Here is a 23295-nt window from a genome sequence, read left to right as displayed (position 1 = left end):
TTAAGCATAGAAGTTTTCCATCCAGTGCCTTTTGTCAAAGTTATGCATTGAAACGTATGCTGGTCTTTGCTGGATTTTCTGTATCAAATTTGAATGGTCACCATTTCATATGTTTTTAACTTTTCAAAAATCTTTACGCTTAAAACAGTAAGCTATTTGTCTTCTTTTAAAAAATGTAAAAATTATTCATTTTGATCAGTTCTTGTGGGAGTTATCTTTTCTCAAGTAAGCCCTGGCATTCCTCAGGAGGTGGCAGAGTTAATCAGCCGGTGTCAGGTTACAATTCAGTTCAAGGGTACAAAATATTTATTTCCATAATGTTTGGTCTTTGACGTTTCTAGAAATGTATACTTTGCCATGGTTTCGAATTAGACAGTAGCCATGAAAAAAGTTTGAAAAAGTGTTGTGTTTTTATGTTCCTGAAACTTGGGGTAATCAAAGACCAATAGTGTCGTGATGCGATAAACTAAAAAAAAAATCGTAACATTTTAACATCTGTAACGTGACACTAGATAATTTGTCCACCGGGTTTGGTGCAAAAAAAACTTTAGTTTATTGCACAGAACGAAACAGGAACTTACAAGATATGCTTGTTTGAAAGTCAAATCTTGTTTTGTAAAAGTGCACGAACTGTTGCCGTCAATGCTATAAAATAAAACCTCAAAAGTGTGTGGCTGGCTGCCTTGACATCCATTTTGAGTAAAACCTTCAAAATTTATTTTCTCTTCCATGTCTTATACCCGGTTCGTTATGCTCAGTCCGTGTTTTATACCCAGTCCGTAATCCGCAGTCCATGTTTTATACTGACCGTTTGTCAATGATATTTTGCGAGCTGTTTCATGCGTAGAACTGATTTATCTCGTATAACGGGTTATTTCTAGCAGACCGTTCCCAGATATGTGCTGGTTGATTTCAAACACCTCTTTCGAACTGGACGAAAAGAACATTCGAAATCCTCTCGGGAAATAAACCCGAATAAACCGTTCTTAATTTAAGCAGCCAAAACAAACGCTTAGCTTGCGAAGCAGTTACGTACCTGTTGTAACTTCACATGGATGTACGAGTAATACCGATAAATCCGCTGTTAACAACGCACAAAAGTTGCATTTTAACACCGAAACGTTCAGAAATTTTGGTTGAATGGATCGCACCCAGTGTTTTTGGCGCTGATAGAGCTTTATAATTTTCAGGAATATTAAACCAATGCTGAATTTAGTCCAAGAATCTAGGCAAATCAAAGTATTATATTTTGTCGTACCATTTACAACTCGATTCCCCGTGATATATTTTACTGCTGATAAGAAACTGGAAACTGGAAAATTTAGCAAAGGGTAAGGGAATTTTCGCCACTCCTTTTCGAACGGAAAAGGAGAACTACCTTGGAGGTGGTCTACAATTTTCGAATGGATTCTCCGGAAAATCACTGTCTTATTAGACTTTCAACCGAAACGCAGCATTAGACCAGATATATCTGCAGAGTTACCCTTTCCTCGCGCCAGGTCCCCCCACCGCCGAAGAGAGACAGCCGGCAAACTGGACTCGTGCTAAAAGTCGCGGGAAAAAAGATAAAATGGCGGAGAAATGTGACTGAGGAGTTTAAATATGCCATTAAAACCTTTTACCTTTGACAGAAAACCAGATATTCGGCTTGTGGTTTACGGGAAAACAGTTTACAAGATAAAAGTGATTTGTAGGAAGTCTTCTGACAGAGAAAGCATTCGAAAGTTGTGCTCTGAGGAGAAAAACAACAAGGATCTGGAGAGAGTTATCTGCGCCATTTTGAATACTTATGAACTCGTACCTGTGAAGACAGACAATTTTGTCGTCTACCCTTACAAGAACCATTGGGAAACCAGAGACAGAGTGCTGTTTTCTCAGAATGGCCAACCTCTTGACGCTCATCGGTATGCTTTTACTTTGTACGTGGAAGTGAAAGAAGCAATTACGAACCACAGTCAAAACACAAAGACAGGTCGAGTCCAGGGAAAACAAATCGATGAAGAAGCAATTTCTGGTGGTGTCGAAGAGAGAGTAGTGACTGAGTATGGACAGAAAAACCGCCATGATGTTGAAGAGAAAGATTTGAAAGAGTTTCTTAGATTACAAAAGTTGGCGAGTGAAGATGATGAGCAAAGAGATGATATGGAGGACGCTGCCGGCACTTCAGGACTACAAAAAGTTTTCAATGCATTGGTCTCGCCAGTGCGGTCCTTCCTTGGGCACTGACTGGTTGCATTGTTGAAAAAAAAATAATGGAAAGCCGACCTTTCTGTGATCATTTTGTAAGACAGTTATTTTTGTCTCAATTAGCTTAGCTGTAACAAGGATTCAAAAACAGCCGAAAAGAGATTTTCTCATGTCCACGACCTACGGAAATATTAGATTTTGAAAAAGCTGTTACTTGTATTATTTAACAAAGTTTATATGTACACTGCATTATACAAGGAATGGTTTTATATTTATTTGAGTATGTACATATTTGAGAGAGAATTAGATCAATTTGTTGGTATTCTGCTATGTTGGAGTATACGATTACTTTTTAAAATTATTTTTAACTTATTTCATCTTATCAGTACTTACATAACCAGACAAGGGATCAGTAGTTAGCACTTATTTCCTCTTTTTAGCTCTAACGATTGACTGCAGGAATTTCACATTATGAGCAAATTGTACTTCTGCGGAGGTATTTTTTATCCCAGATTCTGAGCTTGTGGGATCCAATTTGAGAACAATGACTTGTCAGTGTAGTTACTGTTTCTTTTGGATTGCATATTTTCCCTAAAGCAAGCTACCTATCAAAATACATTCAAACTCTGTTTTATGGACACTTGTTAAAGGGCAGCAGAATATTATTGACAGTGAATTTTTCACCCTAGATCAAGGAACTTATGTTGAGACCTGAGCCTGTCCAGAAGTTTCCAGACAACTTTTTGCAACTTTTTAAAATTTTAAAAAGTTGCAAAAAGTTGTCTTGAAACTTCTGGACAGGCTCAGGTCTCAACATAAGTGCCTTGATCTAGGGTGAAAAATTCACTTGAGAGAATTGTTCTCTTAAGCAACTTTTTGGATTTATAAGTAATTTATACCCATTCTGAGAAGTCCAAGCAAAGATTTGTGTACCATTTTCTGGAGATTTTAAGAGATGTAAATTTTTTCCAAAACATGTTGCTAGAAGACCTTATGGGTGTCTGAACATTTTCTGAAATACCAACAAAAATTATAGGTCTATTACCTCATACAGGTGCAATAAAATTGCATCTAAGGCTTACTTTCGTAGGGATATTAGGAAACAACATTGTGTTGTTTCAGAAAATATTCACGTCCCTCCCAAGGAGGGTTTTTTGGCTTGAATCTGGGATTTCTAGTTTTGGTTCATACTTTCTTTCAAAAAAAGTTTGTTTTCTGACCCCTCCTCCTTGGATTTCTAACAACCCTCTTTGGGGTGGGTATGGATATTTTCTGGAACCACAAATTTCGAGATGTGGACAGCTTATTTTCATACGACCAAACTGATCAAAAATAAGTGTCTTCAACAAAATATGGAATGTGGAACAGTCAGAAACAAGCCGAAACGCACAAAAAAGGCATGGAAGAAAATCATTAAATTAATTAGGAGCCCAGGAAGCTCTCGAGTTTCCCTGCAGTTAGTTCTTCGCTAGTTTGCTTGGAGTTAGCTCCACTCCTGTTTATGACTCTGTCGGTAATAGCTTAAATATTTGTTATTGTTTCGGCGTGCTCTAGCGACTCTCTAGCCTGTTCCAGAATGTCCCGGCTGTGTTTGATGTACGCGTACTTGAAACGTCCCTGCCTCGTCACCCTATTTAATGACGTCACCCTTTCCTAAAATGGTAGTAGACATGTCGATGTCGGAATTAAGAAAATGGCCGAAGCTGCAGTAGAGAGAGCAAATGAAAGATTTTACTGCCATGAGTGCAACAGAGAAGTTTCTCTTAACTTACCAGTAAGTCCTGTTTCATTGTGATTTCTTTTAAGTTAGTTTCTGATCCAGTTTTACCTTGCGATCACGTCAAAATGCCAAGAAATGTTTTTCCTTCAGATCCGTTTCGTTTTCACTTTATCAGTCTCATAATTCATCTGTTTGGTCACTGAAACTGCGTTAGTGTTGATTATGAGGACTAGCACATGCTGTTTTTCAGTAAGACTGAAATCTAAAGAATTCGATTTAATGTGGATAAACGACTGTATAAAAGAAAGGTTGTCGTATTTTGTCCCAGACCTTCTTCCGCCTGTTGAACCCTCAGAATATTTATGAACCTAAGCCGTTGCATGTGATTTCGTAACATTGGCTAGCATCGTCCTAGAATCACTTGTGCAATGAAAGAAGTCAGCTTAATATGTAGTTTAGCTCATATCACGGGAAAGGGAAACTTCCAGTGTATTATTTTAATCGCCAAGGTATTAAATTCTTAAATTTAGTTACACGTAAGACTTAACGTGCTGCTGTGAATGTCTATTCTTGAATGGCAACAAAACGTAATCGAGAAATTCTTGATGAGCGCGTGATATACCCTTGCAAAACTATATTTTACTATCAAATGTGAAAGAGCTGACTTCTCATCAATGGTTACGTTTAAATTATATCACTTTACATCGTAAATTAATCAAAGCAGCATATTTTTGAATATCTTCAGTCCCAAGAATAGACTGATTGTAATCAAACCAATTATGAGATCTTACGTACAAAAATAAACGTTAGATATTATCAGTTAGTATATTTTACAGTAGTAGAAAAGTAGGTATTTCATAAATTTAGTCCAGGGATGACACCTGTAACAAACCATCTTTCAGGGGAGGAGCAAAAATCGGCAGGAAAGAAAGGACCCCTGTTAGAATGAACACATTATCCCAGTTCCATGGCATTTTCTTTCATTGGGATTCCACTGTACAGATTTGTTGAAACAGAACTAATAAGAATTGTCACCCCTGTAAATATGGAAACATAGTTAAATTATGACCTTCATTATTATTTTTTCATGAAAAACTTGACAAATTTCAGCAGGTATCAAAAAATATTATGACTAATTATATAGCTGGTAGTTAATCCAAAATTGTCAGCATAGTTATTATTCTTTAATTTTTTAAAACTGTTCAATTAAGGATTAATTTGGATAGTTTCAGATAGGATTTTCCTTTAAAAAAACTGTCCAATTTAGAAAATATAGGACAGTTTGTCTGAGCCAATCAAGTCCCAGAAAATACAATAGGTAATAGAAACTAGCCAATCAGCACAACGCATAGTGTCAGCGCTGTTGCCGCCGTTTGTAATATGGCAGAGTTTAGCGCAGAGATTTGCCAAATTTTTCCATTTCCCATGACCTTTTCAGCGATATAACCGCAAATGAGAGATTTTCTATGTTACCAGAAGAGGAGCTTGCCAGCCTGAGAGGCAAAAACGAAAACCAGAACACCTCCAAGAGTACAAAAACTTGCCTGAATGTTTTCAATGAGTGGAAAGTGCACCGTAACGAAGCGAGAAAGTTGGAAGATATCCCTTGTCATGAGCTAGATGCAATTCTTTGCCGGTTTTTCGCTGAAATTCGAAAAAAGGATGGTCATGAATACGAACCAGAAAGTTTGGCTATCATGCAGTGCTTGTTGGACTGTCAGAAACTACAGTATTTTGCAAGATTGTGAATTTGCAAATTCAAGGGAACAACTTGAAGTGAAAGCAAGAGAATTATGAGCGCAGGGTTACGGAAAGCGAAAAAATGCTTCTCATGCTTTAAGTGAAGCAGATGAAGAATTCCTCTGGAGTTCAGGTCACCTTGGTAAACATTCTGCCCAAGCTCTAGTCAATGTAAACTTTAAAAATGTTACTGAACACTTAAGCCTTCGTGGAAGACAAGAACACTATTCAATGATGGTGGAAGATTTCAACATCATAACCTCTTCAAGCTCGTACTTCCAGCAACAACTTCAGAACTATCAATAACTTCACAGGTACAGTGAATTTTTATGCTGTGTTTCCTGGGTTTCCTGGGCCAGATAATGTGCAAATGCCAACTTACCAAACTGTACCAAAGCACAGAACCTCAGCGTTCATGGAGAAGGATCAGAGCTCCTGTACTCTCAGACTCAGATGAGGACTAAGTATTGTTGACTTTACAAAAACTATCATTTTTTTTCACCTCAAATGGATTTAATAGCATTATTTACTGTAATTTAAAGTATTGTAAAGCGCCATGGACAATTAGTAGAAAATGGCGCTATATAAATGTATATTTATTTATTTATATATTTAATTTTGCCCTCCTTAATGTTTGTTTGTATACATGATAATTTTTTTTCTATTTATAGCTGCATTTAGTATTGAATAATTTGAAAGTCAAAAAAAAAAAACCAAATAAAGAACAAATATTTTTTTACACCTTCAAAATGTAATATTTTGTTCCGTTATTTTCTTATCATAAATTTCTCCACTCCTCATTCAATATTGCAAGTGTTTTATTGCTACAAACCTCATTTTATTCCATGTCATACTGGATATTTTGAAAATAATATATGATTGTATATTTAAAAAATGCTTTGCTTTCACTTTACACTTTTGTAATTTGCAGTATTCTTTTTTTTCCATTATATTATTGTTATTCTGTGTGATTATGGCATTCTATTCTGCCAAATATTTTGGAAATAAAAATAATTCACAATAATTTAGTTTGCCTTTCTTTAAGGATGATAGCTTGACTGAGCAATTCCCAATAACTGACTAGCTATATAATTAATAAGTAAGAGGACTACATGCTGTCCGATGTTGGAAATAATTGGATTCAAAAAATTCCTCTGACAGCCAAATTGGACTTGGCCTACGGCCTCATCCAATTTTGGCTGTCCTCAGAATTTTTTTCAAATTGGACAGCATGTAGTCCTATTACATATACAAATGGTCCGCGTCAAAAAGGAGAATTCTGATATGTGCCCTGAGCAGCCAATTTTTGCAATATGAACCGCTAGGAAGGACTGCTCAGAAATAGCTTTGGCAAATTACTTCTCCAAAACATTGCACAAAAGAAAACAGCTTCTGTTAAGGTGGCTCAGTCAAATGTTTCAGTAACGATACTGTTCAACTTTGAGTGACTAGAGCACCGCCAATATCAATCCAACAAAAACTTGAATGTTACTGGTGTGCTAAAGAATGATGAAAGTTTCAAATGACGTAAGTCATACGTTTTACCATGATCTGAGTCACCATGGTAACATTATGGCATAACCGGCCATGAAGACTGGCTCAGTGTTAGAGTAACAAGGATTTTTTGTTATTATGTTTCAGGACTTTACTTGTTCACAGTGTCAGGGAGAATTTATTGAACAGTTAAGTGACAGGTAAGTATGTTCATTAACAGAGTGTGTTAGAATGATAATTGTGGTTGAATGGAATGAGGAAGTACTCTTGGGTGCACAGTCCTTTTCAAGAAGAATCTTGAAAATTATTTTGATGTAACTTCATGCAGTGTTGGAAACTTGATTTCAAGAACAATCGCCATACAGTGAGTGACTAAGAGTACACTCACTAAGATCACTTTTCACATACCCAAGAGCAGCTTTGAACATGCATCGCAGATGTATGTTTTCTGTTTCAACATGGTTCCCAAAACACATGATGTTACTTTGTGAGCCCATATCTATGTTCTTCCAATTTTGTCTGATCACCTGCAAGCTCAACTAGTGACCAGCAGTCATTTTGTAGAAGTGTCCAGGTCATTATCATCATTATCATCGTCGTCGTCGTCGTCGTCGTCGTCGTCATCATCATCATCATTCCTAATTCTCCAAGTAGGAAAATTTGCAAAGTAGGAAGTTGTGAATCTGCGTGCCTAGAGAAGAAACGTAAGCTGAATAGTTACCTGGAAATTTTAATCATACTTACCAGATGGGTAGTGTTTGATGATTTGCACTCACATGATCAGGGCTCGAAATTGACTTTTTCGTTCGGGAGCCAACTGGCAACTAACAGAAAAATTTTGGTCACCAGATCGTAAATTTTGGTCACCAACTTATTTTATATACAACTTACACAAGAACACAATTCATACACAAGATGATCTCTGACAAGAAATGATAGCAGAGATCTATGGTTATTTTCATATGCACCCTCTCTGCTGTTTAAAACCAGGTGTCTTAAAAACTAAGACCTGACCCGAGACTAAGACCTGTCACAAAGCTAAGACCTGAGACCCTGTACACATCTGTACTAGTACCAGTGTTAAATACTAATACGTTAGATACCTCCCAATCTCAAAATCTAAGGCCAAGGCCCCTTACCAACCTTCCAAACTGAAAATACTAAGACCTATCTTTGCTTTATTACCTATATTGAATCAATGACTACATGTAATTTTGTGGCTGGAAATTGTTTGATTTTTAAGATCTGATCTCTGTTCGATCAATCGTGTTGAATGGGTCTTGATATTTCCCATTGATACTTTGATTATCAGTTGAGAAAGGTATGATGAAAGTTTGGTAACCAGGTTTTAACATTTAACTTGTGTTGCTGCTACGGGCAACTGGCTCCATTTCTAGTGGCAACTTGTCGCCTTTGATGTCATTAGCAGCAGGTGATGATATTGTTAACATTGGAAATGAGGATAGTTGCCTATGGCAGCTCTGTACTTTTAAGGTCAAAACTTCGTCATGAAAGCTCTGTCATACCTTACTCAACTGATAATCATCGTATTTCACAGCAGGCAGGGGGTGTGAATTTTAATGGATTTATGGGCATAAAATGAGATGAAATAAATGCAGTAAAATTCTCTCCTAAAACAGTACTTGTATATAGACTGTACTATAGACACATTTGCTGTAAATAAGGCCCGGTTTAAACGTCGCATTTTACATGCGCCGAATCAAATATTAATTTTAGTTGACTCGTATGAATAAGTTTGGCTGATTTGATTTAAATGTCGCATTTTTTTGCCGAATAAAATTGCTGAGCGCGAGCGACGTGTTCATTCCCAGCTGACTCTGCTCCAAGTTTCCCACCAATGCGGCTGACAATGATAAGGAGCATATTTTGCGTTAAGATCATTCATACCTTTCAAACACCATTCAAGCAAACAGAATGGGGCGATTTATAATGCAAATGGCAGTGCGTTACCTCTTAAACTCTGATTTTCGTTTCACTCTCCTGTTGAAATTCAAGTTCATAGACTTCATTCTCCATCCTCTACATAACTTTGCCGAAGAGAAGTAAGAACCACCGCACACACTATTATACTCAACAGTCGCCATATTGCTTTCCCACTCTGCATGTCATGTAACACAGAGCGGTTTTTGTTCAAAGGATGAAACTTAAGCTTAATTGGTTTTGCATAACTACATTACATGATCGGAGCAAAGCAAGAACCACACATACTGGCATCTTCAACAGCCTTCCTTCTACACTATACATCCACAGCTGCAAGTGCCGCCAAAATTCCCTTCAGCTTGTTGTGCACATGTCATGCAGCACAAAACTGTGGAGTTATGGGTAAAATATAATTTAACATAATTTATGAATTAGATTCGGCACATGTAAAATGCAGCGTTTAAATCAACTGTCGAACTTCAGTCGTTTATTTGACTGGATCAGTCGAATATATATATTTCGCAGTTATTTGAAATATGTCGAATTTAATTGATTTAAATGTTGCATTTTACATGCACTTAATTCAGCAATTAGATTCGATGCATGTAAAATGCGACGTTTAAACCGGGCCTAAGGTATTGTTGAGTTATTCATTCTAAATTCCTTTCAGTGCTGAAGAAGAAGAAAATTTCATTGAAGTTGAAAGAGACCCAGCTGTGCGGTTTGCAGAGGTATATAATACATGTAATATCCTTATTCATTAATAGTTAGTTTAGCTTTATAGACTGCATTTAATTATATTAATCATCCCTATAACAAAACTCTTGATCATGATTGGTTCTCCACTTGCCTATTTCTCATGTAATCGGCACGTGATCACGTGGGTGTCCAATTACAGGTATCCAGTTTAAACTTTTTGTAATTGGGTACTTGTAATTGGATACCCACGTGATTTGCACATCAATTACATGTGCTTTAATGGCTTCCTTTGCACTGTTTCGTGCAGTTTTCAAAACTTATGAAAAGCGCTACAGACGTTATCGCTCAAAAGAAGTTCTTAAAAGACGTTTTCAATACGGAAATTTGTTATAGATACGATTAATTAGTAATAGGACTTCGTGTCATACAATTCAGGGAGTAAATTACTCGTAATTTCAAATTGGCCTCATGCTTCACGCTCATCTGATTTTGAAATTACTTACACAATTACTCCCTGAATTGTACTTGCACAATTACTTCCTGAATTGTTCTACAAATAGAGAATTAAAAATTTATTGTTTATTATCCACCTAGTTTATCAGCCCCCAACTTTGTTTACCACAGACAGTTTCCAGTACTTTCCAGACAAATCAGTGCTACTAACAACTCTTTAGAGTGGTTTTCAATTGAGTGTAGATAGTAATCAGGTAATTACTTTGGTTTTGGTTTTGGTTTTGGTTTTACAACAGTTTGAGATTGGCTGAGTAGTGCAATTGGTAAGAAATTGGTTTGGTTTTGGTTTTATGACACTCAATTTAAAACCCCTCTATCAAATGATGCTACAATATTGGTATTACACAAATACACAATCATTGGTAAACAAGTTGTGGTCATCTTCATGGTGTAATGGTTACCATAGCAATGATACAAACTGTTAAAGACACCCTTAATTTTGGCTTTAAGTGCCTTTACTTCATAAACGATGAGGTGAAACACATTTTTTATCATTGACTTGTGATAGCATTTCGATCTTTCAAAACTTAAGGTGATCTGAACCCTATTGAAGCAATAAGAGTTATAAAAGTGCAATTAAGATTCTTAACATTGAATCTTGTACATGCATTAGCAAGCACAAGTTACAGTGCATGTTTGATCTTGTCAATTAACTTTTAGTTTTTCTTATGTTTACCAGTTGGTTCAGAGAGGTTTGTTAGGACTGACGCCGGGTAACTCAGGTAACTGAACATGTCCCCTTTACTATTCTTTGTGATGCAATGCATTGGTAGAAATTGAGTATCAGTGACATGTTACTTTTATTTAAATTACAGTGGAAGCCCTAGTAAGCGGACACCCTTGAGATGCGAAAAAGCTGTCCGTAACTGGAACTGGCCACTTACTAGAATAGTTAGATCACTAGTTGCCACTAGAGTTTTAAGGCAAAGATGTGGGAGCTTGCCCAGTGGAGCTCCCTGTGGGAGCTTGCCCAGCTTACAATAAACTTTGGGAATGCAAAATACCACCAAATTATTTTTTGTTTTATTGCCTTGTGCAATAACAACAAAGGAAAAGTCTAGATCGTAAATCCTAGATGTGTCCATGGCCACTTACGACTATGTCTGCTTACGGGAATGAGTAAATAGAGCTGTACAGATTTTATTAGCTATACATTAGTAGAAATGCTTTTTTTTCATACAGAGTTTGTATAGAAGTTCAAACAGGATTTTGTGAAGGCATCCATTTTTAGTATTAGAGCTCTCCGCTTATGAGAGTGTTTGTTAAGAGAGCTTCCACTGTATTTTATTTTTAATGGGGGCAGGATTCACCAAGCCCTCCTTGCAATGACTTATAGTTAGAGTAACAAGAAACATGTCATAAATACTGCAAAATGCTTCCTGAACAAGCTGCTAAAGTTTGAATTGGGCGATTCCAGAAAATATCCATATAGTGATGCCTATACCACAGACGGTTTTCAAGAATTCTGAGGGCAAGGGGGGTTTCTTTGAACTGGAATTCCGAAGGCGCGGAGAGTTTCAGATCTGGGATTTCCAGAGGGGACAGACAAAAGTGTGAAAGCTGGACCAAACAGTTACAATGTCAACTGTGCTTTTTTTGAGAGGTACAAAGTTTTATAATCAATACTAATCACTTTGGAATTCAGTAGGTGTGAGGGGGTAGAGCATTTTAAAATTGCCGAAGGCAAGGGGAGGTTAAAATATGGATGCTGTCCATGGTTGGGTACGGCTATTTTCCGAAATCACCCATTGACTCTACAGTGACCTTGAAATGACCCAACAGTGTAATGCAACTCTGAATTATAAGGTTCTTATTCAAGTTGGATTTTTCCAGATGAGGGAGGAAGAAGAAGGCCTCGAAGACCAAGAACAAGAATAAGCATACGAACCAATCAGCGACCAGGAGAGAGAGATGCAGCAAATGCTGCTGCAATTGATGTGTAAGCTGTACTGACCTAGTTGTCAACCTTTGTAAAGCATTACACGACTTTGATCCTTTTGTTTCAAACTGAGCATAAATTGAAACCTTTTCTTGTTTTCAGTTATGAATTTTTTTCATTTATTAAGTCAATTTTTCATTGATATGCCTATTTGGGAAAGTGGATATATACGTAGAAGAATTATTTAACAGTTTTGTATAGACATCAATGTATCATTGATTCTTGAATGTCTTACACTAAGTTAAACATAATTTCATTTTTTGTTTGTTGTACAGAATTCTTCAAAATCTTTTTGGTGGCTTAGGACCTCCAGGTATTTTTGTTTTCATTTATATTGTTATTTGTTCCATTGCACAAGTACAGCTTTTAAATCTTCAGACACAATGTAAAAGTTATATTTTGAACTTTATATTATTATTCCAGGTGGCTCAAGTGAGGATGGTGCAGGACCCTCTGGAAATGTAGCATTTCCTTTGTAAGCATTCATGCATATTGCAATCCAGGTTTTCTTTTGTACCATTTATGACTTTCTTTTACACTTAATGACCCGGTGAGGCTGAAGTACTTTTTGAATCCGCTTTGTTGCCAACTGGTTTTAAAGTTTTCTTCTCTCTATTGTATCTTACAATACAGTAATTTGCTGCGTCTCCATGGGAACCCTGCAGATTATGTCTGGGGTACAGAGGGGTTAGATACTATAATAACACAGGTAAGAGACCAATTCCCACAAAATAACTTGCTATAAATATGTTTAAAAGCTTGCAACAATCAGTGGATGGTCAGTCAGATTGACAACCAGGCGGGGTAACATGACAGGAACCTTAAATATTACCATTTTACAAGTACATCCATACCAGTATACAAGATAGCCAGAACATATCATGTATGCTGTAAGGCCCTGCGCACAGTAAGACGGTTTCATTTGAAGGTGGCGTCACATCAAAAATGTTTCCATTTGCTAGCAAAAATCAGCATCTACTTCATGATCTCTGCTGGCTACATTGCTTGCTATTTGCCTCATTCTTTTGAATAAGAGGGCAAAAGTACTTCATCAAAACTCTGTGACAACTGTGTATACCAAGATACTGAAAAGATACAAAAATATGCAACCTCTGTCTTGCGGAATACATGCATGATATCTGGATAGAAATAATGCGGAATTGAAACTCACAAAGACACGACAACATTTTCATCTTCCATCTTTTTTTATTCCTCGTCACATCCCATAATTTTTTACATGTTTTCAGTCCCTGCGCCGCGGTGCGCCTGGGACTTTGAAACAGTCACGCAACAGTCAGCTCAAAACTGTCGCTAGTCAATTCGGCTGTCTCTCCATCCTCCCCCCCGAAGAGTGCCTCAGGGTTTGTCAGCTCTTCTCTCTACATCATGTCTTCTGTATGGTTTGAGAAATTCAATGGACACAGTCGGGTTATTGGGCGGATATACTTGTGGCCTCTTGCGCTCACTCGGACAACGTGCACATGTCCATCCTGTCCTGGGAATACTTCATCTATTGGTCCCAGATGCCACTTCCCGCATGGGGCATTTTGATCAACAACCAATACGTCTCTGACATGCAAATTTTCTTTCGCCTCCCGCCACTTCTTCCGAGTGTTGAGTGTTGCCAGAAACTCTTCTCTCCACCGCTTCCAGAATGTCTTCACCAGACTCTGAACCAACCTCCATCTCCTTCTAGGGTTGAATGCTATCTCATCTGTCACTTGAGGGGCTAACTGTCCTCCCAACTGCCTGATCAGAAAATGGCTTGGCGTCAACACAGGTTCGTCATGCGGGTCTGTTCCCTCATAACTGAGAGGTCTCGAGTTCATCAGCGCTTCTACTTCTTTTAACGCGGTTTGAAGTTCGTCATCGTTCAGTCCTGAATTTCCAACTATGGCCTTCAAGGACTTCTTGGCTACTTTAATCAGCGACTCAAACACTCCTCTGAAGTGAGAACCTTCAGGGGGGTTCCAATTCCATTTAATTCCTTTGTTGGCACTGTCATCCACAATCTTCTCTTGGTCGATTGACTGAATAAGTTCTTTAAGTTCCTTATTGGCACCTACAAAGTTGCTCCCATTATCACTTGTAACTTCTTCCGGTCTTCCTCGTTTGGCTACCATCCTACTGAACTCGTTTAGGAAGTCTGTGGTACTCAGTGAAAAGGCCATCTCCAAGTGTACTGCTCTGGTGGCAGAACAAGTGAACAGGCACAAGTATCTCTTGGCTGATACTCTCTGTGTTATCTGCATTCTGCATTCTCTATCCCAATTCTTCACCTCCTGCCGACCATCTATGATCCAGTAACGACATCGTACTTGCGCTAGTACATGATTCACTCCTGCATGGCAGCAACGATTATGGACATCTGCTACAATCAGTCTAGTGATGTGATGTTTCTTGGGTAGAATCATAGGATAGGCAGCGTCATAAGGAAGTTGTGCTCTGGTAAGTCGCCCTCCTACCCACAACACACCAAACTCATCAACTACTGGAGTCAGCGCTTTCAAATGGCTCTGCTTGCTGACTTCTTTTCCTCTCTTTAACTCCTGCATCTCCTTTGGGAATCTCTCGAGCTGTGCTTGCTTAACCCAGGGTTTTCCAGCTTTGTCCAGTTCGGTCAGGGTTAACGTAACTTTTGTGGAGACCTCAACACCCCAAGGTTTCTCCACTTTTCTCACTTTGGCTAGTAATTTGGCGAAAAATCTCATCACCCATGCCGTGACCCTTTTCAGCCTTGTCCAACTTGAGTACCTCAATGGATCCATCCATGGCGATGAAACATCTGTTGCAAAGGTCATCTTCGGTTTTGCTATCTCAGCTAGACAGTCTTCAGAACGTTATTCCTGAGGCCAAGCATCTTCATTCTCATACAAGAACGCAGGTCCACTGAACCGGCGATGATCTATTGTCAGTTCTCTTGCATGTAGTCCACGTGTCACATCATCAGCACAGTTCAAGTCTGTCGGAATGTGGCGCCACTGTCTGGGGTTTGACTTCTGATGGATCTCTGATATTCTATTCGCGACAAAGGTCTTGTACCTCCTTGACTGGCCCTGAATCCAGCAAACAACGTCCTCACTGTCAGTCCACCATGTGCAGTTCTCGAGAGGAATCTGTAACAGCTCTGAAACCTTTCTGGACAGTCTCAATCCCAACACTGCTGCCATGAGCTCCAATCTAGGAATACTTGTTGCTTTTGTGGGTGCAACTTTCCCTTTTGCTGCAACAAATCGCACAGTCACTTTCCCATCTTCGTATTCATGCCACACATAACTTACAGCTGCATACGCCAATTGTGATGCATCTACCATTGTGTGAATGGATGTGTCGACAACATTTTTACCCACTTTGCGATAACACCTCGGTACCTGGACGCCAGAGAGCTCCGGTAGTTGACTGAACCACTCTTTACATCTCTTTTCCAACTCAACAGGAAACTCCTCGTCCCAACCCAATCCGAGAAGCCACGTTTCCTGCAAGGCCATCCTTGCTCTGATTGTAAATGGCGCTAACATCTACAGTGGGTCAAGTGTTGCAAGTTTCTTGAGGAACCCTCACTTTGTGTACTCAATGTCCCTCGGTGGACTCAATTTGAAGGTAAACATGTCTGTCTCAGCATTCCATTGGACTCCTAAAGCGTTCATGCTGGGTAACTCAGACTCCTCAATGTTAACATTGGCCATGCGATCTTCTAAGGGAATATCCTCTAGCACATTAGACCGGTTACTGCACCATTGCTGTATCTTGAACCCTGCCTTGCCAAGTAACTCGATAAGCTGGTGACGAGCCTTTATTGCTTCATCATCCGTCTCCAAAGGGGTCATGATGTCATCCATATACATCTGCAGAAGGATGATAGCTACCGCTAACGGATAGTCGTTGTTGTTATCCTCTGCATGCTGTCGAACAATGTACTGTGCGAGGTAAAGTGATGCACGGTCACCGAACATCAATCTCATTGCTTCATAGACTTCAGGAGGTCTTGTAAGGTCTAATCCCCTCCACAGGAAGCGGTGGTACCGCCTGTCTTGCTTTGCCATAACAACTTGGGAGAACATCTCCGTCAGATCTGCTACCAGGGCCACAGGATTACTGCGGAAGTGCAGCAGTACATCAAAAATGTCCTGTTGCAGCTTTGGTCCAGGCAACATGGTATCATTAAGGCTAATTCCTCCATATCTTGCTGCTAAGTCATAATCTATTCTCACTTTAGTCGTCTCTTTATCTTTCCTTACAACAGGGAAATGGGGAAGATACCAACTCGACCCATCATCAATTTCTCCAGGCTCCAACTTCCTTATGTATCCCTTGGCTACGTTTGCCTCCATCACTTTGCAGTATTTCTTGGCAACATCTGGCCTTCGATGAAGGTGTTTCTCAAGGGAGTAGAGTCGGTCTTCGGCACTCTTCCTGTTACAATACAATGGCAGCTTGTCATCAATCCAGGGGATTGCCACTTCATATCGGCCATTGGTGTAATGCCATGACTGCCACTTTTTGTGCAGCAAGTGTTTCTTCGGTTGTGAAAGGCTTGTTCTGGTCTGTGATGCCAATCACCTCTTCATCCCATATCTTCCGCATTAGTTCATTGGCTTGCGTTTCTGGGCTAAGGTTTGCATGGAACGTGTAGGCGTGGTTAGCAACTTGACCCTCGTCCGTTTCTCCTGGAACATGTCCAACAACAGCCCATCCAAGCGGTGTCTTTACCCCCACAGGCTCTCCTGGTTTTCCTATGCAGTGTTCAAGTGGTAGAAGAAGTTCCTCATAATAATTACTCCCAATGAGTATAGCGACTTCTCCATGTCCAACTGGCTTTGAGATCTCAAGATCACAAAGATGATTTAAACTTCTTGTACTGTGAGACCAACCTACCACTTTCATCTCACAAATGTTCGGGGCAGTCCATAAGAAAACTTCTCTCTTAGTGCCACCATCCAAACTCTCAAGGTGTACAGTCACAGTTTTACTATCTGTAATAATTGACTTCGCTCCAAAGACTGATACACGAAGTGATCTATGTTCAGCTTCTAGACCCAACACGTTGGCTATTTCTTCTTTCAGGTATGGTGATCTAGAACCTCCGTCAAGGAAAGCATTTGCTTTAATCCTGATTCCATTTCTCCCTTCCAGGATTACTGGTACCATTTGCAGGGCTACCCTTTTAGGGCGTGGCATGCTCACAGGCTCCTCAATCACTCCACAGGTTGCATAGGTTGTAGGTGTTTCAGCTGCTGGTGTTTCTTCTACAGTAGCTTGTGGTGGATGAAATGTCCCCGCTGACGGGTTTATGCTTCATGTTTCTATGACTGTGTTCAGTTGTGGGTGGTGCCTTCATTCACATCCTTCCACTGGACAAGTCCCTTTCAGTGAACAACGCCCAATCTGGTGGTTCCTTTTAAGGCATCGAAAGCACAAGCCGAACTTCTTTGCTAACTCCCAGCAATCATTCACAGCTGCCTTCTTCCAAGTTTCACACAACGTGATCCCATGGTCTCCTTTGCAAATGATACATTCTGTTTTGGCCCCTGAAGCTGCAAACGTGTTGTTAGGAGGGTCCTTCTGTTTTTTGGACCATTTTGATCTGTTTGGATATGGTTTGGACTTTCCACCATCTTGTTTAGAGTCTTCCGTTTTGGAACAACCAAACGCCATCTCTTTGACTTGGACCTCTGTTTCCAGCCACTTATCCAGATCTGTGAGGTCAACCTCCTTTGCCTGTAGCTCAAGCTTTTTCCTGCTCCACCTTTCAGAAATTGCTGGAGGTAGTTTTCCCATGACATGTTGCATGTTGGCTGCTGCCTTCAAGTCTTCTCTATGACCATAAGTTTTTAATGTCCTCACAAGGTTGTGCAAGGTGTCAACAAATGACCTCAGACTTGAAGTGCTTTCATCTTTGAGTGCTGACATTTCCAACAGCTTGCTAATTAAGGACTTTGAAATGAGTCCTGGGTTTCCAAACTGACAAGTCAGCTCCTTTATAGCTTCGTCATACATTGTCACATCAAAGAACATTCCTGCGATGGCTTTCTCTGCCGTTCCCTTTACTGATGCCTTAAGATAGATCATCTTTTGTGTTTTGGAAAGTCGCTGGTCATGTACCAGTGCTTTGAACATTCCATACCAATTTGGCCAATCACATGGGTCCCCATTGAATACAGGTAAGTTAAGTTTGGGGAGAGAAGACACCAATGCTGACCTTGGGATACTCAACTTTGTCAAGTCCACAACTATTTCCTTGTTCTCTGTTTGCTTAGGAGGATTACTCAATTCATCTGGTTCTTCCTTGGGGCTTACATCAGCTAGCCACTCCTTAACTTTCTGTGTAGTAAACTTGGTATCCTTTTTAGAGGGGTCTTCTTTTTTAGTTTGGGTCATCGGCTTAACAATCTTTATTTTGCCTGATCTTTCTGCTACCGAGGCATCATCTTCAATATCTTTTAAGCGTTCAACAATGTTATCCTCATCTATCTCTTCCTTTAGGAGCAGTGCCTCTTTTTCTTTCCTATCTACTTCCTGTTCTGCTTCTTTGATTGTTAATTGTGCCTCGAGTTGGGCTTTTTGTGCTGCAATTTTGGCCTCTAAACGAGCTTTCTCCTTTAGCTGCTCCACTTTCAATTTAGCAAGATCAGCTTCCCTTGCAGCTGCTTTTGCACGTTTGCTGGACGAGGAAGAAGTTGTCCTGCTTAGTTTGCTACCACTCTCTTTGCTACTCTTATGGCCAATGCTAGTGACTGAAGCAATATCGCTTTGGTCAGCCTGTTTAAATTTCCCGGCTACTATTGGGGCATTTAACTCAGATCCCCCACTATCTATTTTGTCTTCCTGATAATCGACAGCTCTACAGATAAGTTCTTCTACCACTGCTTGGGATTCTAGCAACCATGTGTCAGCGTTTTGCAGTTCCTCGTCATTACTGCACAAAGTTTCAAATTCTTTATGGTTCTCTATCAATTGATCCCATGCTCTATTAAGTTGAGTAAGTGCAAGTTCAATCAACTTATGGTTTTTCCATCCCTCGATGTAATTCTCTATTATGTTTATCTTCTTTGTCAGGTTGGCTTTCATCGAACTTCTTCTGTTCTTTATCGTTTGCAGTTTGTTTTGACTGGGAATGTCGGTGTAGTCGCTTAAATGTTTCGGCAGGTTTCATTCACGTGTGCTCTGCTCTACAGCAGATCCATCGGCATTCACATGCGATTTCGTCGAATTCTCCGCCATTTTTCGATTCTACACTTCCTTTTTAATCCGCCTCTGTTAATCCGCCGTTGATTCTATTCTTTTCTACTGAGATCCAGCGCTCGAAGGACCACGATGGAGAGAAATAATGCGGAATCGAAACTCATAAAGACACAACAACATTTTCATCTTCCATCTTTTTTTATTCTCGTCACATCCCATAATTTTTTACACGTTTTCAGTCCCTGCGCCGCGGTGTGCCTGGGACTTTGAAACAGTCACGCAACAGTCAGCTCAAAAATGTCACCAGTCAATTCGGTCGTCTCTCCAATATCAGTGTTTCATAGAGTGCTGTATTTGCCGTGTACAATAAAGCAAGAAAACAGCAAATATTAAAGAGTCTTTATTCAAGTATTTGCTTAGAGAGTGTTTTCAAATCACTCCATTTTGGCAAACAAAACTGGGGGATATAGTCTGGACAAGAAGTAACACACATTTAAGAGGAAGCATTTTGAAATGAACATCCATTAGAGTTGATTGTGCCAAGGCTTTTTATGTTTAAATTCTTTAATTGATGTGTGAATGTGCTATCTCATTGGTTCTCAGCTTTTAAATCAAATGGAAGGTGCTGGACCTCCCCCTGCAGATGCTGATAAAATAGAAGCCCTTCCAAAAGTAAAAATCTCACAAGAATTAGTAGGTAAGTTGATTGCATTTTGTATCACTGTTACGAACAGCTTATAGCATGACACTTCTGTATATGGATATGGACACTTCAGCCGCATACAAACGTAATATTTCTTTTATTGCCCATAAGTAGACACCTCTCTTAAGTAACGTGCGAGTCTCACCCCATAGACATCTGTCGCAAACCTTGGATGTGAGTCTGTAAGAAACTGGTTAATGTTAAACATGTCTTCAGAAATCTTCAGAATTTCCTTGGAAATCCTCAGTTATGTTTGGATCTACTTTGACAATCGTAGCATTCACAAGATAAAAATCCCTCAGCTGAGACTAGGAAAAAGTTGGCAGGGACATTATTTTCTGGTCCTAGGAATCAATGTCTCACTTGTTACTGGAAGTTTGATTGTGTAATAGCAAACTTGGTATTATTATGATCCTTAGAACATATTTATTTATAAATGGCCATGCAGCCATTACAGTGTTAGAAACCTTGATTTTGTCACCTAACATTTTTGTTGTATGCATGGTCTCAGTGCAGTGTTGCTCAGACAAGATTGATGACAAATCATAAGGTAAATAATTTTGCTTCCTTTTTGTTTAGCTGCTTCTGCTGATTGTGCAGTTTGCCAAGACAAGTTGGCATTAGGTGAAGAAGTTAGACAATTACCCTGTAGGCATTTATTCCACTTTGACTGTATAAAACCTTGGTTAAAAATGGTGAGTATACAACTATACTTGTTAAAACATAAAACAAATAAATGATTAAGACTTCATTGGTGTCAGTGGATTTAGCACTTCTGTGCTAATTGGGGATGCCATATTGCAAATTGGGCTTAAACTAATAATACAAATCCCCACTATTTAAAAGGGGGAAAAGGAGTTGAACTGCCACTACTGACAACAAATCTAAATAGAAACAAGATGGAGGGTTTGAGCCATACCACCTTCCTAAGTTATGTGTCAGTGGCGGATTGAGGAAAGGGGGGAGGGGGACCCGCCTCCCTATTTTGGGTAAAAAAAAAAGAGCAGAAATCACAGAATGAAGAAAAGCCGGCAGGGCAAGCAAAACAAAACTGGGCTCCCTGCTTGGCTCAAGGTCTGGATCCGCCACTGCATGTGCTGTAGTTCTATGGACCAGTACTTTATAAATGATAATTTATGATTACTGTACCTAACTGTTTGTATGTTGGACTCCAGGCTGTGTAGCATTTGTTGACCTAGATACAATATACACTTACTTGTAACTAACTCTCACAGTGCCCCAGGGCGAAAAAAACTTGGGCTGGACAGCTGTTACAACTTAGTCAGAGTGGTGCATAAGGCCTCCTGGTGGTTACTGGGTCACTGGGTACTAGCAAGTTTTCAGGGAAATGTGATGAAACATTGTGAGATTGACCTGTGATGGGTTAGTTTCCCAGACATGAGAAGTAGAAATATTCCTGATCAGTGCATGAAACATTGATGAAACGTTGAGACATTGATGAAACATTGAGACAATGATGAAACATTGTGAGATTGACCTGAAATGGGTTAGTTTCCCATACATGAGAAGTAGAAATATTCGTGTCAGTTAGGCTGTTGAGCTCATGAAGGCTTCACATAACATTATTCTGAATGGCATTCCCTTGTGTCAAAATTTGTTCAGATCTGGAAAGCTCAGAAAACTGCTAACAGGAACTAGAAAATTTAGGGAGGTTGCAACAATTCATGGCACAGACTAAACTCTGAGTTTTGAATTTTTTTTTCCTGTGATTTACTTGCAGCATGATTCTTGCCCTGTTTGCCGCCTGAGTCTCAGTAACACCCAGACAAGAGGGTCATGAAACCATCATTCAAGTACATTGATTTCCTAAAGAACACTAAAGCTGATTTGTTCTGGAAACTGTAGAAAAACTTAAACTCTTTAGGTTGCATAAAGATCTAAGTTATTGAGTGTGTTTCATGATAAAGGAAAATGTGGGTTGCTGTGAATAATTATTAGTTATCAACAATATTGTACTTTAGATTGAAAACTATGTAATTTTCAGTGGAGATATTTCTTTGATTATCACAATTTCTGCTTTTGTTTGTAACTGAGTGTAAATAAAGAAAAGAAAATTAGTGATTAGAAATAACTTCTGGTATCTCTGAAAATAGCACTATGTATAATGTACATTGTCTTTTTTTATATTGACCTTCTAAAACATGTAAGAATATAAGTTTGTTGTTTCAGATGTTCCTTACAGAAGGCAAGCTGTTTGGCAGAAAAGCTTTTTTCAGTTTGGCCTCAACATTTAAATATTTTCTCTCCAAGGAAGTTATGGCGTGACTTAGATCCATCAAAATAATTATACTGCTTGTAAAATCAGCACTTGTTGAAACAAAATGATTACAAGAACTTTCTATCCTTGTGGTTATTGTGTTAAACAAGGGTTATTAATTCACTATTAAGTACTACAAGTACATTACAATTTATTAACACTTTCGACAAATTCTGGAGAACAAACGTTGCAGTTTGGTGCTCCAAGAAGTTAATTACTTGCTACGGGAATGTTGTGTTAAAGTCAGACAGGATTGAAAGGCTTACTGGTTTAAATATAATTATAAAATCATTATACAACCCTAGCGACTTGACTACTGTCTGATAAGATTGGTTTGTAAAAGTGGGAATATAGCACTAATGTGCTTGAGTGAAACATACACGTGGCCTTTAAGACATAAGTCCAGCATGGTATGGCTGCATAACACTTCAAATGTTTGGAGAAAGAAGGAAGTAAATGATTTATTGGAGAAATGCCTTTTTTGCAGCTATTCAGAAGAGAAAGAAGTAATGTTCCCAGTGACCTCAATTTATTATGAGTTATTTATCAAATATTCATCACCATTCTCTTGGCTTTGGTAAATAAAAATTGACTCCAGATTTTCGTTTTGTTGAGCTGTTTCAACTTAGTATTTGGCTTCCACCACTTACAAACTCCCTTAACAAGGAGTGCTCCTCAAATTTCAGAAACCTTAAGTTGTGTGGAGTTACTGTTGGACATAATGTTGGCACCTTGATGGAAGCATGAAAAAAAAACAAAAAAACTGTTTTAATTTCCCACTTAACATATTCGCTTAATAAGGACACCTGGGTATTGTGGAGAGTAGCTTTGGTCTTTCCCTCATAACACACTTTATTTAAAACTGGATCATTGGATAATGCAATTCGAGAGTTTTCATT

General features: G+C 39.0%; 3 protein-coding genes across 3 annotated transcripts in view; all 3 read left to right on the top strand.

The window, feature by feature from the left end:
• The first annotated feature begins 1017 nt into the window (after positions 1-1017).
• On the top strand, positions 1018-3686 carry LOC145484293 (membrane-anchored junction protein-like). The gene has a single exon (XM_081462939.1). It carries the CDS (start codon positions 1603-1605, stop codon positions 2224-2226), a length of 624 nt encoding a protein of 207 aa, XP_081319065.1. The 5' UTR covers positions 1018-1602; the 3' UTR covers positions 2227-3686.
• Positions 3687-3863: 177 nt separating this feature from the next.
• On the top strand, positions 3864-23272 carry LOC145460582 (E3 ubiquitin-protein ligase RNF126-B-like). Its single transcript, XM_081445447.1, has 11 exons — positions 3864-3961; positions 7289-7341; positions 9753-9813; positions 10974-11016; positions 12128-12233; positions 12509-12546; positions 12657-12708; positions 12867-12942; positions 20019-20112; positions 20698-20813; positions 21860-23272. Exons 1-11 carry the CDS (start codon positions 3881-3883, stop codon positions 21917-21919), a joined length of 780 nt encoding a protein of 259 aa, XP_081301573.1. The 5' UTR covers positions 3864-3880; the 3' UTR covers positions 21920-23272.
• LOC145460697 (cation channel sperm-associated protein 2-like) overlaps positions 3969-23295 on the top strand; it is a 260280-nt gene continuing 240953 nt past the window's right edge. Inside the window, exon 1 of the mRNA XM_081445585.1 lies at positions 3969-5163. The gene's annotated coding sequence lies outside the window, so the exon portion shown is untranslated. The remainder of the gene's footprint in view (positions 5164-23295) is intronic.

This window comes from Orbicella franksi, chromosome 1, assembly GCF_964199315.1.
Source record: "Orbicella franksi chromosome 1, jaOrbFran1.1, whole genome shotgun sequence".
Lineage (NCBI taxonomy): Eukaryota > Metazoa > Cnidaria > Anthozoa > Scleractinia > Merulinidae > Orbicella > Orbicella franksi.
The sequence above is the reverse complement of the archived record's forward strand: the minus strand, read 5'-3'. Positions and strand labels throughout refer to the sequence as shown.